We start from the raw sequence: 19,960 nt of genomic DNA, 5'->3' as shown, positions 1-19,960 counted from the left end.
TTTAATCGTATTCACAGGCTGCTCGAGTTACGGGCCCGACATTTCCCTGCTTATGCCCGACGAGTGTCGAGCTAACCGTTTTCGTGAACTTATCACCCCTCCCCCCCTCCCCGTCCCTCCTGCCCTCCGCTCCCTGCACGCCGTAAATTGAATTTCCTCCTCCAAGATTGCTTTCACGCCTTAAAATCGTTAACTGCATCCCTGAGTTTTCCGAGCGTGTGTCATCCTGGTTCGTTGAACTTGCGTGTAAACATTTGCATCTGATCCGATTCCGCGCCGTGCGATCCGATAGTGTCGGCAACTATTTCCTCGCGTCTTTGAATGATTTAACAACGGACCCGTTACCCGGGCACCTCGCAGGGAAGCTACCGTGGAGAGAGATCGTTGTTTATCGCCGCATATGTAATGGCGGAAAAATCCGAATTCTCTTTGATGATAATGTGGGTCATGGAGGGCCAGCCTCATCTAGAGGCATATGTGATGGAGCCGAACGATACATATGTTCAATGTGTTTAACTGTGAAATAAATATAACAAGTTAACCATATCACAGCTGGAAGGGATGAATTCTGCATCATTTCATGAAAAGAACATTCAAAAATACCAAACTTTGACCCTGCAGCAGCAATGCAAAGTTTGAAGACAAAAAACGGGGAACTTGGAAAAACATCGATCTAAGTTTGCTGACGCTGTTGGCAGTCTTAGACACGATTTACTTCAATATATCACTTTTTGACGGTGAATCCTGATGATAATGATGTCTGAGATACTTAATTGAACCAATGACCTCTTCTAAGTCAACGAAAGTCGGATTTTGCTAGACAGGCGTCGACAAATTAGAGGTTAAAAGCACTTTCATACCCCTGCTGATTAACGAAATCAGTCGTTTTATTGAGTTGATTACTGTTGGAATCCTATCTAACAGTCAAAATCATCAGGTGAACATCTCGAACCATGAGTATTTCGTCGATTACGTAAGGTTTTCGAGGTGAGGGTGTGCGATCTCTCTCCGGCTGACGAGAGGCGCCGTAACAACTTTTATTCAAATTCATTGATTGACTTTGTCCGGGAACTTATCGAATCATACCGGATCCAAAGAGTGATTTAACTGACAAGGCTAATTCAGCTTTTAGCCGGCTAACCGGGCAGGAAACTGGGCTAGCGCATAAATTAGCTCAAAGTCACCGGAATCCAAATTTGAATTCGCGGATAATTAATAGTTTTCGGTCGATCGATGTCACGAAAGCTCTTGTCAATCGCGCCCGATTTGTTTTAATATTCATGGACTGTGATCTCTTATTCCTGTCCTGATGAGTTCACGGTGTCATTCGTCGCGTGCACTTGTGCAAGGTGGCCGGAGCATTGCCCCCGCAATGGCTGGGAGCACTTGTGCAAAAGTAGTGTACCTACAAGAGAATATTTGAGAAAAAGCCTGTCGGTTTAATCGATCAGGTTCAAGGGTTTTAATTTGAAAGCTTGTTCAGGGTAAAGAGTAAAGGTGTTCCTTGCAAACACCCTGTTTATCGATCCTTTTCCATAGGCTTAAATGGCAGATCAATCGATATATCGCAAGCACGCCTCGCCTCTGCCTCGAATTTTTTTTTTTTTTCGATTGCTCCCCGTTTCCGAAGCGCGTGTCATGCTCACGCTCCTTCAGATTTTGCATGGGTTCCCGTCCAACATATTCCGTAGCAATCTTAAAATATTGTGATTACGACATTTTTAAAAATTTCAAATTTTGATAGTCTTCTTTTTCCAATGCGGCCGAACATCGTCATGCTCGGATATTTTAATATTCAAGGCAAGGTTGCCATCTGCTCGCTATACAGGCTTGAAATAACCCTTAAGCAGAGACCATTTTGCGGCTATCCGGGTTTTGGCGACACTGATTCTCGCCAGCGAAATACTGGATCTCACGGTTTTTACTGTCGCGGAGAGCTTTTTTTCTGAGGTATGGTCGGAGGAAGTCAATAATTAATCATAACAAAACGACTCAGGATTTAGTTCATTGTGTTGAGTAGGTGTAACCGAGTGTGACGCGTCGAAGATTCTGTGGTTGTGAGCGAGGCCAGGCATGGCGGACCGGCGGGGGTTGGTGGCGGGGGTCACATGGAGGGAGGAACGGTCGGTCGGTCGGTCGGTCGAGGAGCAGAATATTTTAAAGGTGAAACGATGTCGTTGGCTTGTATGTCACACTATTAATATCTGCCCACGGCCTTAATAACTATAATGTCACAGTCTTCAATAACAATAAAATCGCTATCTATTTTCTTGGCCATTACCCAACTCAATTATTTATTACCGTAAGTTCTCCCCCAACAATTAAAAAAATTCCCCCGCCCCCACTCCCCACCCCCACCCCTGCTGCGACCTTTGAAATCCTGTTTTTTCCACCGATTATTTTCCTCGGTTTCCTCCTTACTTTTATTTCTCTCGCAGCTCTTTTATATCCTCGGAAGGAGCAGATTTCATAATTATATTTTATAGCTTCGCTTCATGGTTATGTTCCGTCGAATCTTTTATGATTTCGGCGCGGTCGTATCGGGACTCGAACGAATTAAGTATGCAAATGAAGGAATTAAGATTTAAAATTCATAAAATCCAGACGAATATTTTACTAATTACATAATGCTCGGCTTGATGAATGAGCGCCTGTGGCTGCGTGAATCGGTCGATGTTAAAACCGAGCTGGACCGTCATCTGATGAGCTCTAGATTATGAGCATTCGTATGGAGGTGAGGGCGCATGAGAAAAAACACTTGTTGAATTTTAAAATCAACCAAGTCACACGAGTCTCTGATCACTCGTAATCACGGATCATAAGCCGGAATTTTGGAGCTCAGACTACAAAGAGAACCTCTTATGTATCATCACTTTTTCCCGGGATTAACCTGAGTGTGTTGCTCGTTTTCCTTAAAAACGCGAATAAATCGATCATTCACTGTTCTTGAACTGTTCCTGGATTTTCCTCGGGTCTTTGTGTAAATTATCCAAGTTACTCCCAAAATTTTGCAACGAACGTGGTCGTGAAAGTGTAAACGGTAGAATATTTTTCTAAATTTAAGCTATAAGATGCCCAAGTGGAACTAGGCTCATCCTTTCATGAAGGAACATTCACTTTCAGCTTTTATTTTTTACACCGCGAAACAGATTTTTTTTCGTTTTGGAACCTGATTTTATTTTTACTTTTAATATTATTATTTATTTTTTCATTTCTTCCCCCAATTATTTCAACTGAACATTGATCATTTGAAAAACTTCGAGGAAAAATAACTCAGCCAAATTTTTCTTTTAAAATTATGTCCAATTCTTGAACAACCTAACTTTCAATTATTTTCATGTATGATTTCCAATGATATATTTACAGAAACGAGCTTTCACATTAAAAGCTAAAATTTGGAGTAAAGCTTCGTAACTAAAATGAGACACTTGAGTCTAATGTTGAAAGTGAGAAACTCACAATAATGAGAACCTAATGATATTCCTCACCTTCTTATGATAAATCTTTATTTCATTTATTTCATTATTATGATTTTATCATTTTTTCACGTCTTAATTTTTTGAAATCAAATCAGTTTTTTGCTTAATACAAAGCAGCTTGTATAATTTATCCTTTCTCTATTTTATTTTAATTTATTATTATGATTTTATTTTACTTTCTTTAAGCGTTTTTCTTGTTTTATTTTATTTTAATGACGAATGTGAATGTTTTTCAGTTCAAAGCGATGACGTTCTGGTAACATAGCCCGATGGAAGTTCGTGAAAAAACGCGACCACTTTTTGGATGAGAGGCAGAACTGAATTTCTTTTAGTTTAGTTCATCCTATAAGAGTAATACAAATACCTTGAAAGACAAAAATTCTGATTGAGTATAATAAAGGACCTGATTAGTTTACATCTATGAGTAATCTCATGTAATTAAAACATAAACCATTTACATTTAGCCTGATGATGGGGGATGAAATTTTTCATTTGACTGATTATCAAAAATCTCGGAATTGTAAATCAAGAGTGTTCAAAACACTCGTTTCCTATGAATATTTCTTGTGAATTCATCAACTTTGCTATGCAGCCCATTCTGATCCCTGGCATCTTTTTATTAATGCTATCTATGTAAGTAATTTGAATAATAATCGTAGAAAGCTCTTCAATGCGGCCATTGATTCACAAGTAAGCTTTAACTGAATTCAAAAAAGGTCGCAACAGTTTTCCGCAGCTGAAAATTCTCATGATCTTGATCAAAAATCTGAATTGAAGCGTGAAGGATATGTGACACTTATCTACCCGATTTGTGAAAAATATACTGGAACTATAATATCTTGTTTAAATGTTGTAAATACTACATTGCTAAAAAAAACCCGCAAAAGCTTGTTGATTTTTCACCAAAAAAGCGTAGTGTAAAATTGTGTATTTACTTTATCGTTAACACTGGGGTTTTGCAGGAGGCATGATGTATTGAATTTTAGATTATTTAAATTGCTCATGCGAGTAGTGCCTTTAGTTAGTTTAAGAAAATACTTTCTGAATCCCCTAGTAAGATAGTAAACCTAGATTTTCTGAGTTTTGGAGGAATATTAGGGACGGTAAATTTGTAAATAACTCTGTCGAAGTAAACTTAAACGTCCCTGTTTCCATCGCATTAACAATGCGATATCACATCCAAGCATAAATCGTTGGTAAACTGATTCACTTGAATGTATCCAAAAATATTGGAGATTTGTAAAAACTACAATTCGTGATTAGGTGTAAAGTTAAAGTTGACTGTTAAGCTAAGAATTATAAATATATAGTTTAAAAATCTTGGCTGCTTACATGTAATTTTTTAAAGAATTATCTCTGTGTATAGTTTCATGAACATGTTATTCCTTCTACGTGACTCTCCTTTCAAGCATCTCAGTTAATATTAGTTTGGTTGATAATTTGCTTAAAAGACATCATGTCTAAAGTGTAAATACTTGGTTACTTTTTGAAGTTATCAAAATCTGAAATTTGTTCAATATTATGATGAATTTGTAATTTGAATTTATATTATTGTTATTTATTATTTAAATTGATATATTGATCAGTAAATAAATATTCTTGAAATTTACTTCATTTTTTACTTCAGTTTCTTAAAATGATCAAACTTGGAGTACGAATCTCTTCCACTTTTATATCATGCCATATAAACTTGAGGCTAGAAACAGACAAATCAAATATTTCACATAGTGTGAGAGATATTTTAGCAGTGTAATTTTTCATCCATTAAAAATTCACATCAAATATCCCCAAAAACTGATTTTTTAGAATCTTTCATCGTGAATAATTTTTCATAGCGAAACTGTTACGTTCTCCCGTGCTAAGGAAGAACAGCATAAAAGGTTTTGTATCTCGCTACAATTCCTGCGTTAATAAATTCATTTCTGAGAAAAGTAACGAGTATTTATCGTTCTACTATGTGGCTAAAATCGATTACATTGCATATAGCTAATCCTCTGAAAATTTTAAAGAAATAAATACGCAAGTCCCCCCCCCCTTTAAAAAAAATCATGGTTTTTAAGAGAGATGGTCACTTCCGATTGTTCACAAGTGATTTTTCGTCAGCACGGCAAAGGTATCTCTATGACGCACATTCAACCAAGCCACAAAAAGATAGGAATTAAGTCATGCAAATACGGCAGACGCATGCCATATTCCCATATTAAGGCACTTAATTAACTGTAACAATAATTACACTCCATTATTTTCATTTGATAGAGCTCACATTCTTCCCCTCATTTTACAACCGGCAGAAAAATGGAAGACAAAACGCTCGAATCCGAGTGAAATTACCCCGCGCTATTTCATTGTAATTATCATTAATAGAGCAATAGATTTCTCTGCTGGCCATCTTGCCTCACGTCAGCAATTATTTTGTGCTGCAACAGTTTTTTGCTGTCATTCTTTCCTCCTTTATTTTCGTCGTTTGATCGCATGTTGACATGTTCCGAAATGTTTCATTTTTATCTGCTTTCTGTAACGAAATATTAAAATTGCAGGCATTGTAAAATTGAAGGCATAAAAAGGCATAGTATTCCCGTGTGTCCGGTTGCCCGTTGCACGATTACAAAAGTGAAGGCATCCAAAAATTATGACAAGTGTCAGGTGCTTCCTCAAATGAAAAAAGATACAGTTTTCGTCGTTTTTACGTCATCCATAGAAGGTCCTCAATAGCAGATGTGAAAGTAGGGACATGAATCTCAGTGGCGTGGCTTTGCAATATATCGATTGATCTGCTATCGAAACCTATGGAGGAGGATCAATAAACAGGGTGTTCGCTTCGAACTCCTTAATAATCGATTCTTGACCATATAGCCTCAAGTGAAGGGCTTAGAGGATAAAGCGGATAAGTGCAGTTATTGAAAAAATTAAGATATTAATAATTTTCTTAAAAAAAAAAAAAAAAAAAAAAAAAAAAAAAAACTAGACTTTCCGCCTATTCTGTCACAACTTCATCTCCAAATTCGAATTTTTCAGCATCCAAAAGTCAGTTTGAACTTTCTTTCTGCCATAAGGATCCATTTAATTTCAAAACTTCAAACACGTACTCATCGAAACAACAAAATCTGCACTCATGCGCCTTCTCCTCCAAGCCCCTCAAATGGGGAAATATCAAAACTCGATCATTCACACTTCGCCACTGATGGTTTGGACGTTTGGCCATCAAATGGCTTCATCTGAAACTTGCCAAAATGTTTCAATGAACAAAATCGTCTATGATTTGAACAGATAATAGACCAAATATGTAACGCAATTATAGTGCCTGAGCAGGCCCTCTCCAGTCACTCCGCCCGTAAGAAAATATCAAAATCAGGCCAAGGATAAAGGAGTCGAGTCCAGGACCGTAATAAATCGGAGATGATACTTTAAATAAAATAGAAGCACCCACACATACTTAGGCGCGAGTAAAAATTAATACATTGGATTTAATCAAGCAAAACCATGAACCGAGCGAGGCAGGTAATTATATAATTCTGATGCTCTGAGGCGGAGGAAAAGCGGAGGACGGCGGGTTTTTCATCCGAGAAAAATGACGGATAGCATTATTATTTCTGTTTTTCCTCGATGGAACGAATAGCACCCGTTCGCCCGTTGCATGTGTAACGAAATGAATCGATGCGGCTCATCGGTGAACGCTCCGCTTTCGAATCACGGCTTTCGTTCGCACGTCGGACTCGATGTGTCACAAGTTGAATCGAGAAAGAGCTTAAGCGCCCCTCGGATATCAGACTACTTAGGTGGTTCTTCCTTTACTTCGGACGCTTAAGAGAAAAAAGTAAGTAATTTGTCCACATGCAGTGATGTGTTGTATTGTTTGGGAAACGCAAACGACCTCACGGACCGAATTTCTTCGGTGAGGCCCAATTCACATCGCCTGAAACACGTTACCTAACCTAGGTTTTTGATGCGCTTGGATGTATCTCGGGAGTTTTCAAGCACGCTCATATTTATTAAGAAGACTTAGCTGTGGACCTCCCGAAAATACGAAACTTCTCGGATTTTAGATTCTACGAGACCTCGATTAGAATGATCAGTTTATTGCTTACGTTTCTTTCCTCACTTTAATTTCCATTAACAGTCATGAGAGTTCTTACGATGAGATTATGTATATACATGGGCAGAACTAGGGGAGAACCTGCTCCCTTTCTACTCAAAATCTACTTGGTCCCTCAGACGAAATGTGAGGCATTTAGCTTATTAAGTGCGTGGCATATCGACGGTGAAACTACCAAACCACGTATCTCGTTTGCGGTGTTTAAAAATCTACGCTCGCATTTTATTTTTTTGAAGTAGACCTAATCAATATCATTCCTTGAAATTTTCACAGAATTTTCTCCGCACGAAGAGGAAAAATCACAGAAATTTTCAAGACTGGACGTTAAGTAGTTTTCCATTTAAAAAATAAAGTATGACAGGAAGTCTGCGACGTCGCAAACCGAGATACGTGGTTTGGCAGTTTCACCGTCGATATCTTTTATCTTTAAGGTAGTAAGTCAATCAATTTTTCAGTGAGAGCAGCTGCTGAAAACTGCTCTTAAGACCACGTAATTTTTCAAAATTTTCCTTAGAAGGCGCCCGAACTCCCTTTGGAGCTGAGATAGTTCTACAAATCCCCCTTGGTGGAGTGCTTCTTTATGTCCTCCCAGATCTTCTTGGCGAGGTGTCCCTTTACCTCCAATCCTATGCAGAAAGTCACTAGTTTCACCCATAAATGCATCGCTATCGTTCACTGAAAACGAGAGGAGGAAATTTTAGAGTGAAAACGACGTGCATATTTTTTTCGCACCTCAGAATCGTAGGTAGAGCGGCTAATATTTCTGCATGGTCACTGCCTGCAAGCATAGCAAAATAGTAAAAATTAATGAAGAGAGAAGAGAGTACTACGTGGTATATTTGAGCATACCTGGCATACTGTATTGCTCCATAAACCCTTAAGAACAGAAGATGCGAGAAAATTCCTTCAAATGATCAAGTAGGCAAAATGTACCATTTTAAAGTTTGAATAGTTATCCACCCAGTTCTTGCAACAAGTCTGTTAGTAAATGCCGGCTACTCTTACATGTTACGCAAAATACATACAAGATGACCCAAAAGTCCTGCTCCATCAGCACCAGCCATCACCCTTGTCTTTAAACAAATTGAGATGGAGACTTTTTAAGTGCTTCTAGATCAAAGCAAACGACTTTTGGGACCGCCCATAATTTCAAAGGAATCGCTCCGAAAAGGGCGCGAGACTTTTAGATCACTCTGTATGTACACTAGAAAGTTAACCTCCGAAGTGGGAGAAAAAGGAAAATCAATAATTTACATTTTTTAACTTTTTCGTTCTGACCTGTGATAGGTGCTATCAGTTTCCCTCTTTAAACACAATGTTTATCCAAGGAACCTCTGATCAAAGTTACACTCACAATCAGATATTGTCCGTGTAACTTCAATTCGACCTGAGTACTTTTGTGAAGTTCGACTGTAGAATTAGTATAAAAAAAAAACTGAGCGACCAATTTATGACCGGTCTATTGGATGGTTTAGGAGGATTTCTCAAGCATCGTTCTTTCCCTTCCGCAGACGATTCCTGGAAAATTGCGCACTATTATTGCATACTCGATGAGCTCATTTATCAGATTCCTTGCCGGCATGGAGAGAAGTTGAAGAAAACACGGAGATCGATTTATTTCAAGCGTCATCGTGGCCATTGCAATTTTTTATCAAAACTCAAAATGTATGAAATGCCTCCCTCCACCCGCGACGCGACGACCAAAAACCAACCTTGAAATTCGGAGACAAATATTCACGTTCGTGAAAATGCTTCATTAATATTTATCGCCGATCGGGCACAAGGGTTTACGGTCAAGAAAAGAGACGCTGACTAGAATTTTGGACATCAAGCTCGAGCATCGAGACGTCATTAAAAACTTGGCTGCGTGTTGTATGGGTCATCGAAGCCCAAACAAATTAAATGGAAAAATAAGGATTTTTGCCGAACAAATGCATGTGTATTTGTTTGTGGAGGCTCATTTTCAGAGAAATTCTTGTCGAATTTGGCCTGAAAACCCGAATTAATCGAGGCTTTCGGTGGAAAACAAGGTTAACCCCAGAGTATCTCAAAGAATACATTTTTAGTGGTTTAACTCTTTATAATTCCAGGAAAGGGTGCAATGTTGCATTTTATCCAATAATTATGAGAAGCAACCATGACTGATTAAAACTTTCAAAAAATTTTTTCACCGAACTAAGAATTTTACAAATTTTAGACTGCTGTAACTTAGGTTTGTTTCGATATTTTCGGGAGTTCGACTCGAGTAAATATTTTGCGACTGTTCCACCCAATAATGGCTGTAAAAACTCTATTTAGAAGTTTTCCCTCAAAGTTTCTGAGCCTGTGGTCGGTGGCAGTTAAAACTAACAACAAGTGATAGAGCATGAAGTGAGTGATGGGTTGCACATGTGTCTGGAAATGGTTATCGAGTCACACTGCAGCACTTGTCTACTGGCCAGTGCAACGAATGCGACGTTTTGTAAAACGAGGAAATGAAACAAGATCAGAGATTAATAATAATTACTGTTACACAAGACAGTGATTGTTGGTTCCTATTATTTCTGCCAAATTAACTCGGTATTTTCTCTCTCCTTCGCCCTCGACTCAGGTATCGTTTCTCCTCTTTCTTAACAGCAAAAATCGAACCGATTTTTGTATGACTTTCTTTTTTTCATCTCAACTCAAATTACCTATAGCTATTATTCGTTTACTTCTGTCTTTTTTCCGTCCGCCGCTTTTCCCGTTCGTCGTGATCGGATCCGCAGATGCCATATCGCTCAAAATAATCAAGTGGCATGACCAGGGCATAACACAGAACTGGAAGAATTGCCCATTTTACAGCCCAGTTGTACCTGAGAAAGGAGGGAAACATTTAAACCTACTGAAATGCCTTTTCCCAACCGGCTACCAGCAAAAATATCGCCTCCTAGAAAAGGCAATTAAGATGATGTCGTCGAATAGATTATAGTGCTCATTATATAAAAGTTTTCCTTTTTTTAACCAATGATTCGTATAATGCAATCAGATTACTCATTCTTGAGATCAAAGACAAATGCAAACTATGTACGAGAAATTACTGTGAAAGTTGTCATTCATAGTCTATTAAATGGTGATATTACCGGTATTTTGGGTGCAGGGGCTTCAGCCGATGTCAATTGTTACCATATCTGTTAGCTTTAATTGACCACACCAGTCCAGGATTCTGTAGAATTTAAAACTACCCCAAGCTTCACAAAAATCACGGTCGAATTGTTTTCCCGACAAGTACTTGAAGAATAAAACAGAACAGTAAAATACTTAAAGAATTAGGCAAAATTTCCGTCAGTTTTCACCTTTCTTTTCTACTTAGTCCATGTCGCACTATCACTTCGTCCATTCTTTGTATTTCCATGGACCGGCTGGCAACCCTGTTCGTGGTTTTTCTCCTCGAAGCCCGAGATTAGCGAGAGAAAAAAAAAGCGAGTAAAGAAAATTAAACGTAATTGACTGTGTGAAATTGATTATTTTTATTCATTACCATTATTAAATAGAGCATTATTCATGGGCTTCCGAGATATACTTATTTCGCATGTTTCCATCCACCCCCTACAGCTCCTATAGAGGTTCGATGTCACATTTTCCTAGCCGGCCCGCTGACATCTTCTTGCAGACTATCAAATTTCAGGAGAAAGTTGTTTTCGTAGATTACCCGTGGATCTTTTTTAAGTTTTCCCTCTCATCTCAATTTCTGCTCACTGACGAAAAAACTTCTCAATCCTCCGAATCGATTTTAGTATAATGTGACATGTAACAGAGAGCAGATTGTGGTGCACTTGCCTCCCTCATTTGAATTGGTTTGTTTTGCATTCAGAATTTTGATTTATTAAAATAATTAAGAATAATAGTAATAATAAAATAATAGAAATAGACTTTCTCGGTCAAGAATATAAACACAACAATTTGATTGAAAAAAAAGCAAAATTTTGAAACACAAACTACTCTGTAAGAGACAAATCTATAAAAACTATAACCAACCTTCAACAACCAGTCTTCCCTGAAAAAAAATTCTCGGCGTTTTTACCAAAGTCCGTTGGTACTTTTACCATCTCACTCTTTTTTATCAATTATTGGTAATTTTACCAAGACAGGCTGGTAAACTAACCTATAAACCGGTATTTTTACTGATTTTTTCAGGTAAGAATACCACTTTTATCGGTAATCAATTCTCGGTAACTTTGCCATTTTATCTCGGTAATTCTACCACAGTCGATAAAAAATATTGGCGTTTTTACCGGGGTCCAGTAAATAACAGAGAAAGTTCAATAATTTTACCGAGATTTCTAGGTAAAATTACCAATTCCATAAATGGTAATTTTACCAAGAAAAAACTGGGATCAAATAGAACCCTGAATTCTTGGTAATTTTACCCTTTTCTTGGTAAATACACCGATATTTTTTTTCAGTGTTCGATAACCAACAAACTTGATTCCTTTATGCTAGAATCGATCGAATTCAAAGCGAAATCTCTGAAATGGCAGGAAATTCTGCCGCCGTGGGCAGCCCTGACACGACGCACTATCCCTCTCGAAAACCAATAATTCACAGCATGGCAGCGAGGCTTTTCAAGCCTGTAAGTAACCGGGCAGTAAAGACGGAAAATTGAAAAAATAGCGCGCTTTGGGAGGCCGGCCGGAAACGTCGGGGAAAAGCCGTAAAAAAATTATCAATAAATTATTAGGAGACAAATATCGAGGCATTCGTCCGTCGTCTGGGCCTGATTCCTCATTTTATCTCTCCCCAATCAACCTGAAAACCCCGCGCCTCGCGCGCGGGCTCGTAAAATCAGAAACTACCGTCGACAAATCAGACGGGATAAATTATTCAGAGCCGCCTCGCGGGCCGCCAAGCCCGACGGGGCGCGGGGGCAGGGGGGTAATTAAAATTCTCCTCGCCGCACAATGTAAACAAATTGTGGGAGGGGGAAGGTAAGGTGTGCAAGTATGTAGTGTGTACTCCCTGGTTGCGGTGGACCCCTGCCCCCTCCCCCTCGGTGGCTGGAAAGCTAGGCGTTCTTATTTCACGTTTACGATACTCGAGAGAGGGCACGCGACCGGCCTGGCGTAACTCAGCCCGGAAAAATTGGTTGCGGACGTGAGATACATTTTTCCCGAACCCTAGCGTTTGTTTTGATCGGTAATCCCGGGCCCGCCCCTGGCCAGGTTTGCCGCGCTGGAAAGCTCGGAATTCCCCGTCGATACCTCCGCGCGGTCAACTTGAGGCTCGATCTTAGACCGATGCACTTCGTTCCGTCAACTTTCGGATTATTTTCACTTTATTAAAGAGACTGAAAATTCATAAATTTTTGCATGAATTAGTTGGCGAGTGAATCTTCAATCCCATTTTCATTTAAATGATTACTCGTGCAGTCGTAATCAGTGTTTGAAACTCATCTTTGAGTTGTAGGAGCCATGTGGCGTATCAAGCTCGATTTTTAGGGGCCAGGTTGACTTTTTGCCTACATATCACGGCGCATTTAGTGAAAAACTAGACGCAAGATGTTTTAGTCACAGAACTAGTAGCTGTGACCTGGGGAAAATTTAGAAAATTCACGAAAAAGAAAAATTAGGAATTGATTTTTTTTTTTTGGGGGGGGGGGGGGAGGCCAATTCTTAAGGGGCCACGTTGGTGCAGAGCCATCATTGTTTAGGCGCCATAACCGATTTCTTAGGCGCATTTGGCGCGTTGGCGCCTGTGAGTTTCGAACACTGGTCGAAATAGAACTAGAAGAAATCCTGTCATTTGTTCTTCTCCAGCGTTAAAGTCCCCGAGCGAGGCACGAAACGTATTCGAGTCCAACGATAGAAACATGGAATTGGACGGTGCTGGATTCTCTTGCATGAAAACTTGAGATGGCTCCTCATCGGCGTGTCAAGTTCTCCGAGTTGGAGACAGGGACAGGGATAGGGATAGGGACAGGGGCGCTAAAGGGAGGCCGGCGAGAGATGGAATGGAAGCGAGAAAATTCCCGCGCCCGCGCCGTGTATACGCTACCAATTAACTTCTAACGGAATACGTCGCAACTGTTGGGGAAGATATGATAACGTAAGAGGGAGCATAAAAAAATGAGAGGGAAACTTTCCCCGGGAAGCGTGGGGGTGGGCCGAGAAGGAGCGAGAAAAGAAAAATAAGAGAAAATTAAATTTTCTGGCAAGAAAACCCGGGGAAGACAGAACAAAGAAAGTATGGCGGCTTTGTCTCGTATCATGCATGCATGTATTATGCAGGGAAATCATCGGAGTGGGTGGGTGCCAGAAGCGCCGGGGAAAGGTGGGGGCGGATTAAGGGAGGAGGGAAGATTGCTACCCTCTAGACGTTTTCATCCCTTGCACTGGCACCGAGCGAGTTTTTACATATTATTATTCTTATCTTTAAAAATGTGATATGTCCAGAATCTGATATGCTAGCTGCGAGAATGCTCAATGGTTTTATATTAAAATTATTCCGGAAAGATGAAGTATGTGAGATTAAATTGGAAATGGGAATTTTCCTCTCCTCTGGCTTTCTCGGCCGAGGGAAACGACCGACGCGCCGTTGTCTGTTCAAATTTGTTTTCCTTTTCTCTGTTCCCTGACCCAAGTTCCTGGAGACGCTTCGTCCGTTTTCCAAACTCTTGTCCATGATTTTTACATTAAAATACTCATTCTTCCTATTTTTCTCACCGCTAGAATCATGATCCTATTATCACTCGTTTCGAGACCGTTTCGCTAAAAAAACACTTTAAATTTTTTAACGTGCTAATCTTTTAAAAATGGTGGTACACCAAAATTCCAAGAGATTAAAACGTTTTAACAAGCTTAAAGCCCCTGGTGCATTTTCTACTATTATCAAAGTAGACAACGTACCAGAGGCTGAAGTCGGAAAATACGTACTGTAACTGCAATGTTTAAAAATCTACCATTATTTGATCTATTGTTTCACTCATTTAGTTATTTTCGAAAGTCTGTAACATTTTCTTGCGACATATTTTGAATATTGTTCAATACATGCAAAAAAATTCACAGGAAATTACACTAAAAATTGGTGCACATTGTTCAATTTGATCCATCAATATGTCTGAATTGTGATGTCTCAAATTGCCCGTTCTCATCATATTTTTAAAATTAAACTAGCCGACTATATTACCTCTTTGCACGGAGTATTTTTCATGTAAAGAGAAGAAGGTGGAGACATTTTTTGTAGCATAGATTTTTCTCTAAATAATGCACAACGACATGAAATTTTCGATGTTTTTGAAACGTTTTTCTACTCTCATTATTTCAATAAATTAGCCATAGCTGAGAATTCTTAGAATGGTGGTAACAAACACTCACATTATGTTTGTTGAAGGAGAAATAGATATTGGTGAGAAGAATTAAGTCTCAACACATACTGAAAGGATCTAAATACAGTTTTCCAGGTGGCTGTAACCACAAAATTTAGTTGTTTCTGATATAAAGTGAGGAGTTTAGTTCATTGGATCGAGGTGTTATTTTTAATTCTAAGTTTGAAAGAATGAATTGAAATGAGATGCAATTGTTCGAAGCATGTAGTAGAGGGGTCATTTTTTGGTTTCGTAGCTCGTCTTTTGCTTCCAATATCGAATCTTACTTATACCCCACCCCAGCTAATCGCATTTTTCCGTAATTCAAAGAACCGAATCATTGGAGCCTTGATACTTTTTATTGCCATGAGATAGCGAATTCATGCATCTCGCAGGATAGACTGGGGGAGAATAGATTAAAACGTAAGTCCTCGCGAGTGCAGAATAGGTAATGCGTTCACTCAAAAGCGGACGTTACTGAAACAAAAAGGCTGTAAAATGAAGAATAAAGGAGAACGCATCCTCCTCCCTTTTGTTTGCTTATTTTTTCCGGATCTATAAAAATTATTCCCTAAAGGGACCACGCGTTTCCCCTTTTACTCTCGATAAAAAGGAAGGACACGGCGCATCTTTTTCTCACTTTTCGCGCGCTTCCCTCTCAAAGGGTGAGGGAGGGTCCTTTTCGTGAAATATTATCGAGTTTGGAGCTTACCCCGAGATCGCCCTGTCGTTGGCGCTTTAAAATATCCATGCATGGATTGTTTACAATATTATTGATTAGGTCGTGAATTATAGGATCGGTTTTCGTGCAACCCCTCCCCCCCCCTCCCTTATCCCCATCCTGCTCTGCCCAACCTAGACGCCGAAAAGGTTGAGCACAGATACGGTGGTCTTTCCGTGGCAGCTGCTGCTGTTGAAAATAAATTAAATGTTCAACAAAACTGTATCAAACGGCCTCCTTTTCAACCAGTCCACGCGTTCGAAATTAAAATATGTATTTCTGCAGTGCGAGGGTGAGCTACGGCCACAGGGATTTTTGGCCGTCTACATTTTGCTCACTTTCATTCGACTAAGAAACTCACCCATAGAGAACCGCGTCTTCACATATTTGTGTTTGCTTTCGAATCGCCCTGTACAGTTCCGTGCGAATGACAACTCTGAGGAGCTCATCGTTGGCTGATTTTCCTGATTGCAAAATAGCGCTCGAGCATCCAGCACGGAGTACCCACTCAGCTATTCTTCATTTTAATCGCATTGTTAACGCGTTTCGTTTACCCGGGGACTCTTTGGCTGTTCACCTTGGAACCAGAATTGATAATTACTGGATAGTTACGAGCATACTTCACTCGAGACTCAACGCTCACCCTTTATCCCACAAAATGACGAATTGTCGCTGCACTCATGCCACAGGCAAAGATTGCAGACAGGTTTGCTATGACTTGGAAATTATGCGCCGAGAGCTGCAAGTGTCACGCAATATTTATTTCAAATGAGAGAATTCGCCACATATTTGGCAGAAGTTTATACGTTCAAGCGTCGCTCAATAATATCTGCGTATATCTTGACCTTTCCCTAATTAAGATTATTTCTTCCTCAAAAATTTCCCCTTTATATTTTAGGCCTAAGTTTTCCTCTCTTTCTGTGTATGCTGCTCTAACGAATTGATAATCTATCCTACTAAAGAAAAAACACATAATCATTCGACACTTCATTATTTTCACAACATTTTTATATACTTTAGCATCGGATCTAATTAATATCTGATAGTGAGGAAGAAGCTATCTTTAAAAAAAAGGAAACAACTCTATATGAGCTGCAACATATGTTCTCCTCTGAATCATCACAAGGTCTTTAGACTCTTATTTTTTTAATTTTACCGTGATTTTGTAAATTAACCAGTAATTTTAAACCTGCCCCGAACTCTCATATGGAGCAGTCACTCAAACGAGTTGTACTTCTCACAAAAGTCGATATCCTTTCACGCACACTGCCAATTCAATGAGAGTGACCACAACTTGGAACGTTAATGTATAGTAAAGGGTTAAATGTGACAACGCAGGGCTGAGTCCGGTGGTGGGATGAAGACGTGTTGGTTAATTCTTCATTCTCGGCCCGTGAGTGTTCCTCTCGTTTAAGTGTTATTAATTACCTGTGGTTCTATCCTGTATCGAGCCAGAGAAACAACAGTCAACATCACAGCTCACCATCCAACACCTCGCGCCCCGATGGCTGGTGTCGGTGTTGACCAAGGTCCGTGCCGCGTAGGTGTCGGCGGGCGGACGCCAACCCGCAGCTTTCCGACGTTTCCCGCTCTCCACCTCGGGTTTGCGATCGCCGCAGTAATCCAGCGCAACTTTTCGTGACGGAGATAGGTTTCCCATCAATATCAGCGGTTTTTTCCTCCTCGCAACACTGGATAAAAAGTCGCTTGGATCTAGAGTCCAGACTGTTGAAAACAACGACAAGAAACAATACTCTTGATTCAATCGGATTTTTGCTTGAATAAAAAGGAAAACCGCTTAAATTAAGAGGATTGGTTCTCAATTTGAGCAAAAATCCGATTGAATCAAGACTATTTTTTTTTTGTCGTTGTTTTCAAGAGTCTGGACTCTAGATCCAAGCGACTTTTCTTTCCAGTGAATTTTTAAATTGTTCTCATGAAAAGCCTTTTGAGGTTTTCTGTAAATGTTTGACTCATTTTAGTAAGGTTTCGAGTAAAAGACAAACCTGTAGTATACCTCTGGCGGTAGCTTGTTCTCTATTTTTCCATTAAGGGTTGGAATCTTTCCAGTGCAAAATCATTCTGTAACATGAAAATACTTTCATTGTGTTCTGAACCACAGACCAGAATTGTCCAAAAATCTACTAGAAAAAAATAGAACAAATGAACAGGTAAAATAATTTAGTCTTCAAATATTTGCGTACCTCCTATTTTGAGACGTTGATGAATCTCTTGATGAGGTTTTTTGAATCGGTTCGAAGCTCAAATGTTTGTTTCATTTTTGATATTCCAGGATTGATTTTTCCCACGTACAAAGTTTGAATCAGTACATTAAGTATATGAAATTAAGTCCTGAAGTTGCATTAGCGCGGATATAATACTACGATTTGAATTTTTACCACAAATAAGGTATTTAAATGAGGTACCGGTACACCTGCTGGCTTAATCTCTTTTTTTCGAAAATTTTTAAACACGAGTACCTCCTAAGATTCGAAATTATTCAAGATTAAAATTTGGACCCCCTCCCCCACCGACTGACCCTACCCCGAGGTATGAGATTGTTTATGCCGAGGGCGGATTTGATATTCCCTTTTACTTTCTTCGAGCAGCGAAAGGGCAGATCAGGACAGGAATCCATGAATGAATGAATGGTTGACTAGTTCTCGCTCCCAATTTCGGATACTTTTCTGGTGCGTATTATGATTATGATTTTTTTTTCTTTTTATATATCTTTTTTTTTACCTGGCCAGGTAGGTCGCTCGACCTTTATCACCTTCCGCCGGTGTGCAAGGTTAAAGGCCTGTCAGCCCGTTCCGTTTTGTTCTTTTTCCCTCTTTTAGGTGCAAAACCGCTACTGCTCCTGCGTGGGCCTCTTTCACGGTTTCGGCCTTAATTGATTGTCGTCCTCCAAATTTGGCCCCCGAACCCCCCCCCCCCCCCCAACCGCTGCCAAGAGTTGATCCTTTCCCGCCGCTGCCCATTGAGGTCCGCTACCACCTTGCTACCGCTCCTCCATCCATCTTTCCTGCATCTCTTGTCTTTCTTCTGGGTTTTAACAGAAATTATCCGTGTAGCCTTTGTCCTTGCACATTTCCCTGCCCCGATTTCTTGCACGTGTAGAATGGACCCACAGCATCTGGCGTTGCCAGAATTTCAGATGAAAATATTTGATAATTCAGCATTTGCCGAAAGGTTAATGCAGAAATGTAGGTCAAACTTTTTCCAATTTACAAATTTTGAAAGGAAAATACGGGAAAAATTACAGCAGAGGTAGTTTTCTTGATCAACACCTTGAATCTAATTGCGGATTTTGCGCATCCGTCATTTTTGCGTCTGCTTTGTAGGCTACTTTGACCTGAAATTTTTCTTTCAGAAAAAACCGAGTAAAAATCATAAATTAGAGATACATGGGGGTGGTAATGCGTGGAACGGAAATACTTAGATTTACCTTCAGGTGAATTCACACTAATGATTTGAACACACGATTAAGTTGTATTAATAGTGCAGGAGAATCATCAAATGTAACTTACAATTTGCTTTTCACTTTTCAATACTCATGAAGAGCAGTCTTTTCTGCAAACCTTTCAAAACAAACCTTACCAGCTGCCTTAAATTATCAAAGTTGCGGAGGATGAATATTTTTAAAAAACCTACGACCGACCAATCTGAATGTATGATAATAACCAATCGTAAAATATAACAGACAATAATTATTAAAGATAAAAAAGAGGAAACTTGAAAAATTGCCAAAAAATAGAGGAATTGTCGTGCTCATTGCAAAATTCAATAGAATTTGATAGGTTTACAAATTCTAGTAAATCAAAGGGATTCCATCGGAGTGATCTTAAAAAAATAATCAAGGAAATCATCTCAAATGAAATCACGTATAAAAATCTCTTTACATCAAAGGAAAAGGCTCAACAAGTTTATGTCCTGGGTTTGGTCATAAAAAAAAGCTTGATGCACAGGAAGGGAAGGGTCTTTTTTCTTTTTGTGAGCGAGCCGACCGCAGTCATACTTATATAATTTATATCCTCAGCCGAACATCTCCCGATGAGGATCAAATCTGAGCTCTAATAATTTTCGAGTCTCCAAGAGTGAAAAATAATGATAATAAAAAAACTTAATAAAATACATGCTTAATTAAGGGCGTAAGGTATAAATTACGTATTATTATGATGGCAAGTTCGATCGATGGGTGAGATTTTAAAATATGTGATCCCACACGGTTGGAAAGTCGTAAAACAGGTCCAGCTCCGCATTTTCACCTATTACTCATTAAGTATTAATAAGCTTTCCAGCAGTGTCCCACTCTACATCGTTGTCAAATTAAATGCTCAAATAAG

At 39.4% G+C, this 19,960-nt stretch overlaps 1 protein-coding gene and 1 long non-coding RNA gene across 6 annotated transcripts in view; one reads left to right on the top strand and one right to left on the bottom strand.

The window, feature by feature from the left end:
- The window catches only part of zfh2 (Zn finger homeodomain 2), a 141,668-nt gene that overhangs the window by 66,338 nt on the left and 55,370 nt on the right, over nucleotides 1–19,960 (top strand). The window contains exon 5 of one of the 5 annotated variants that reach the window (XM_019043223.2): nucleotides 3,716–5,088. The exons of the other annotated variants lie outside the window; for them this stretch is intronic. Coding sequence (XP_018898768.2) covers nucleotides 3,716–3,744 — 29 coding nt within the window. The 3' untranslated portion in view covers nucleotides 3,745–5,088. Of the gene's footprint in view, nucleotides 1–3,715; nucleotides 5,089–19,960 lie in introns of those variants that run through there. 5 annotated transcript variants of the gene reach the window in all.
- On the bottom strand, nucleotides 5,709–17,877 carry LOC140225991 (uncharacterized). The gene is made up of 3 exons (XR_011900796.1): nucleotides 17,819–17,877; nucleotides 8,191–8,350; nucleotides 5,709–5,991 (listed from the first exon to the last, which is right to left on the bottom strand). It is a non-coding gene; the product is annotated as an uncharacterized lncRNA (long non-coding RNA).

Source organism: Bemisia tabaci, chromosome 1, assembly GCF_918797505.1.
Source record: "Bemisia tabaci chromosome 1, PGI_BMITA_v3".
In the NCBI taxonomy this organism is placed as follows: domain Eukaryota; kingdom Metazoa; phylum Arthropoda; class Insecta; order Hemiptera; family Aleyrodidae; genus Bemisia; species Bemisia tabaci.
The sequence above is the reverse complement of the archived record's forward strand: the minus strand, read 5'-3'. Positions and strand labels throughout refer to the sequence as shown.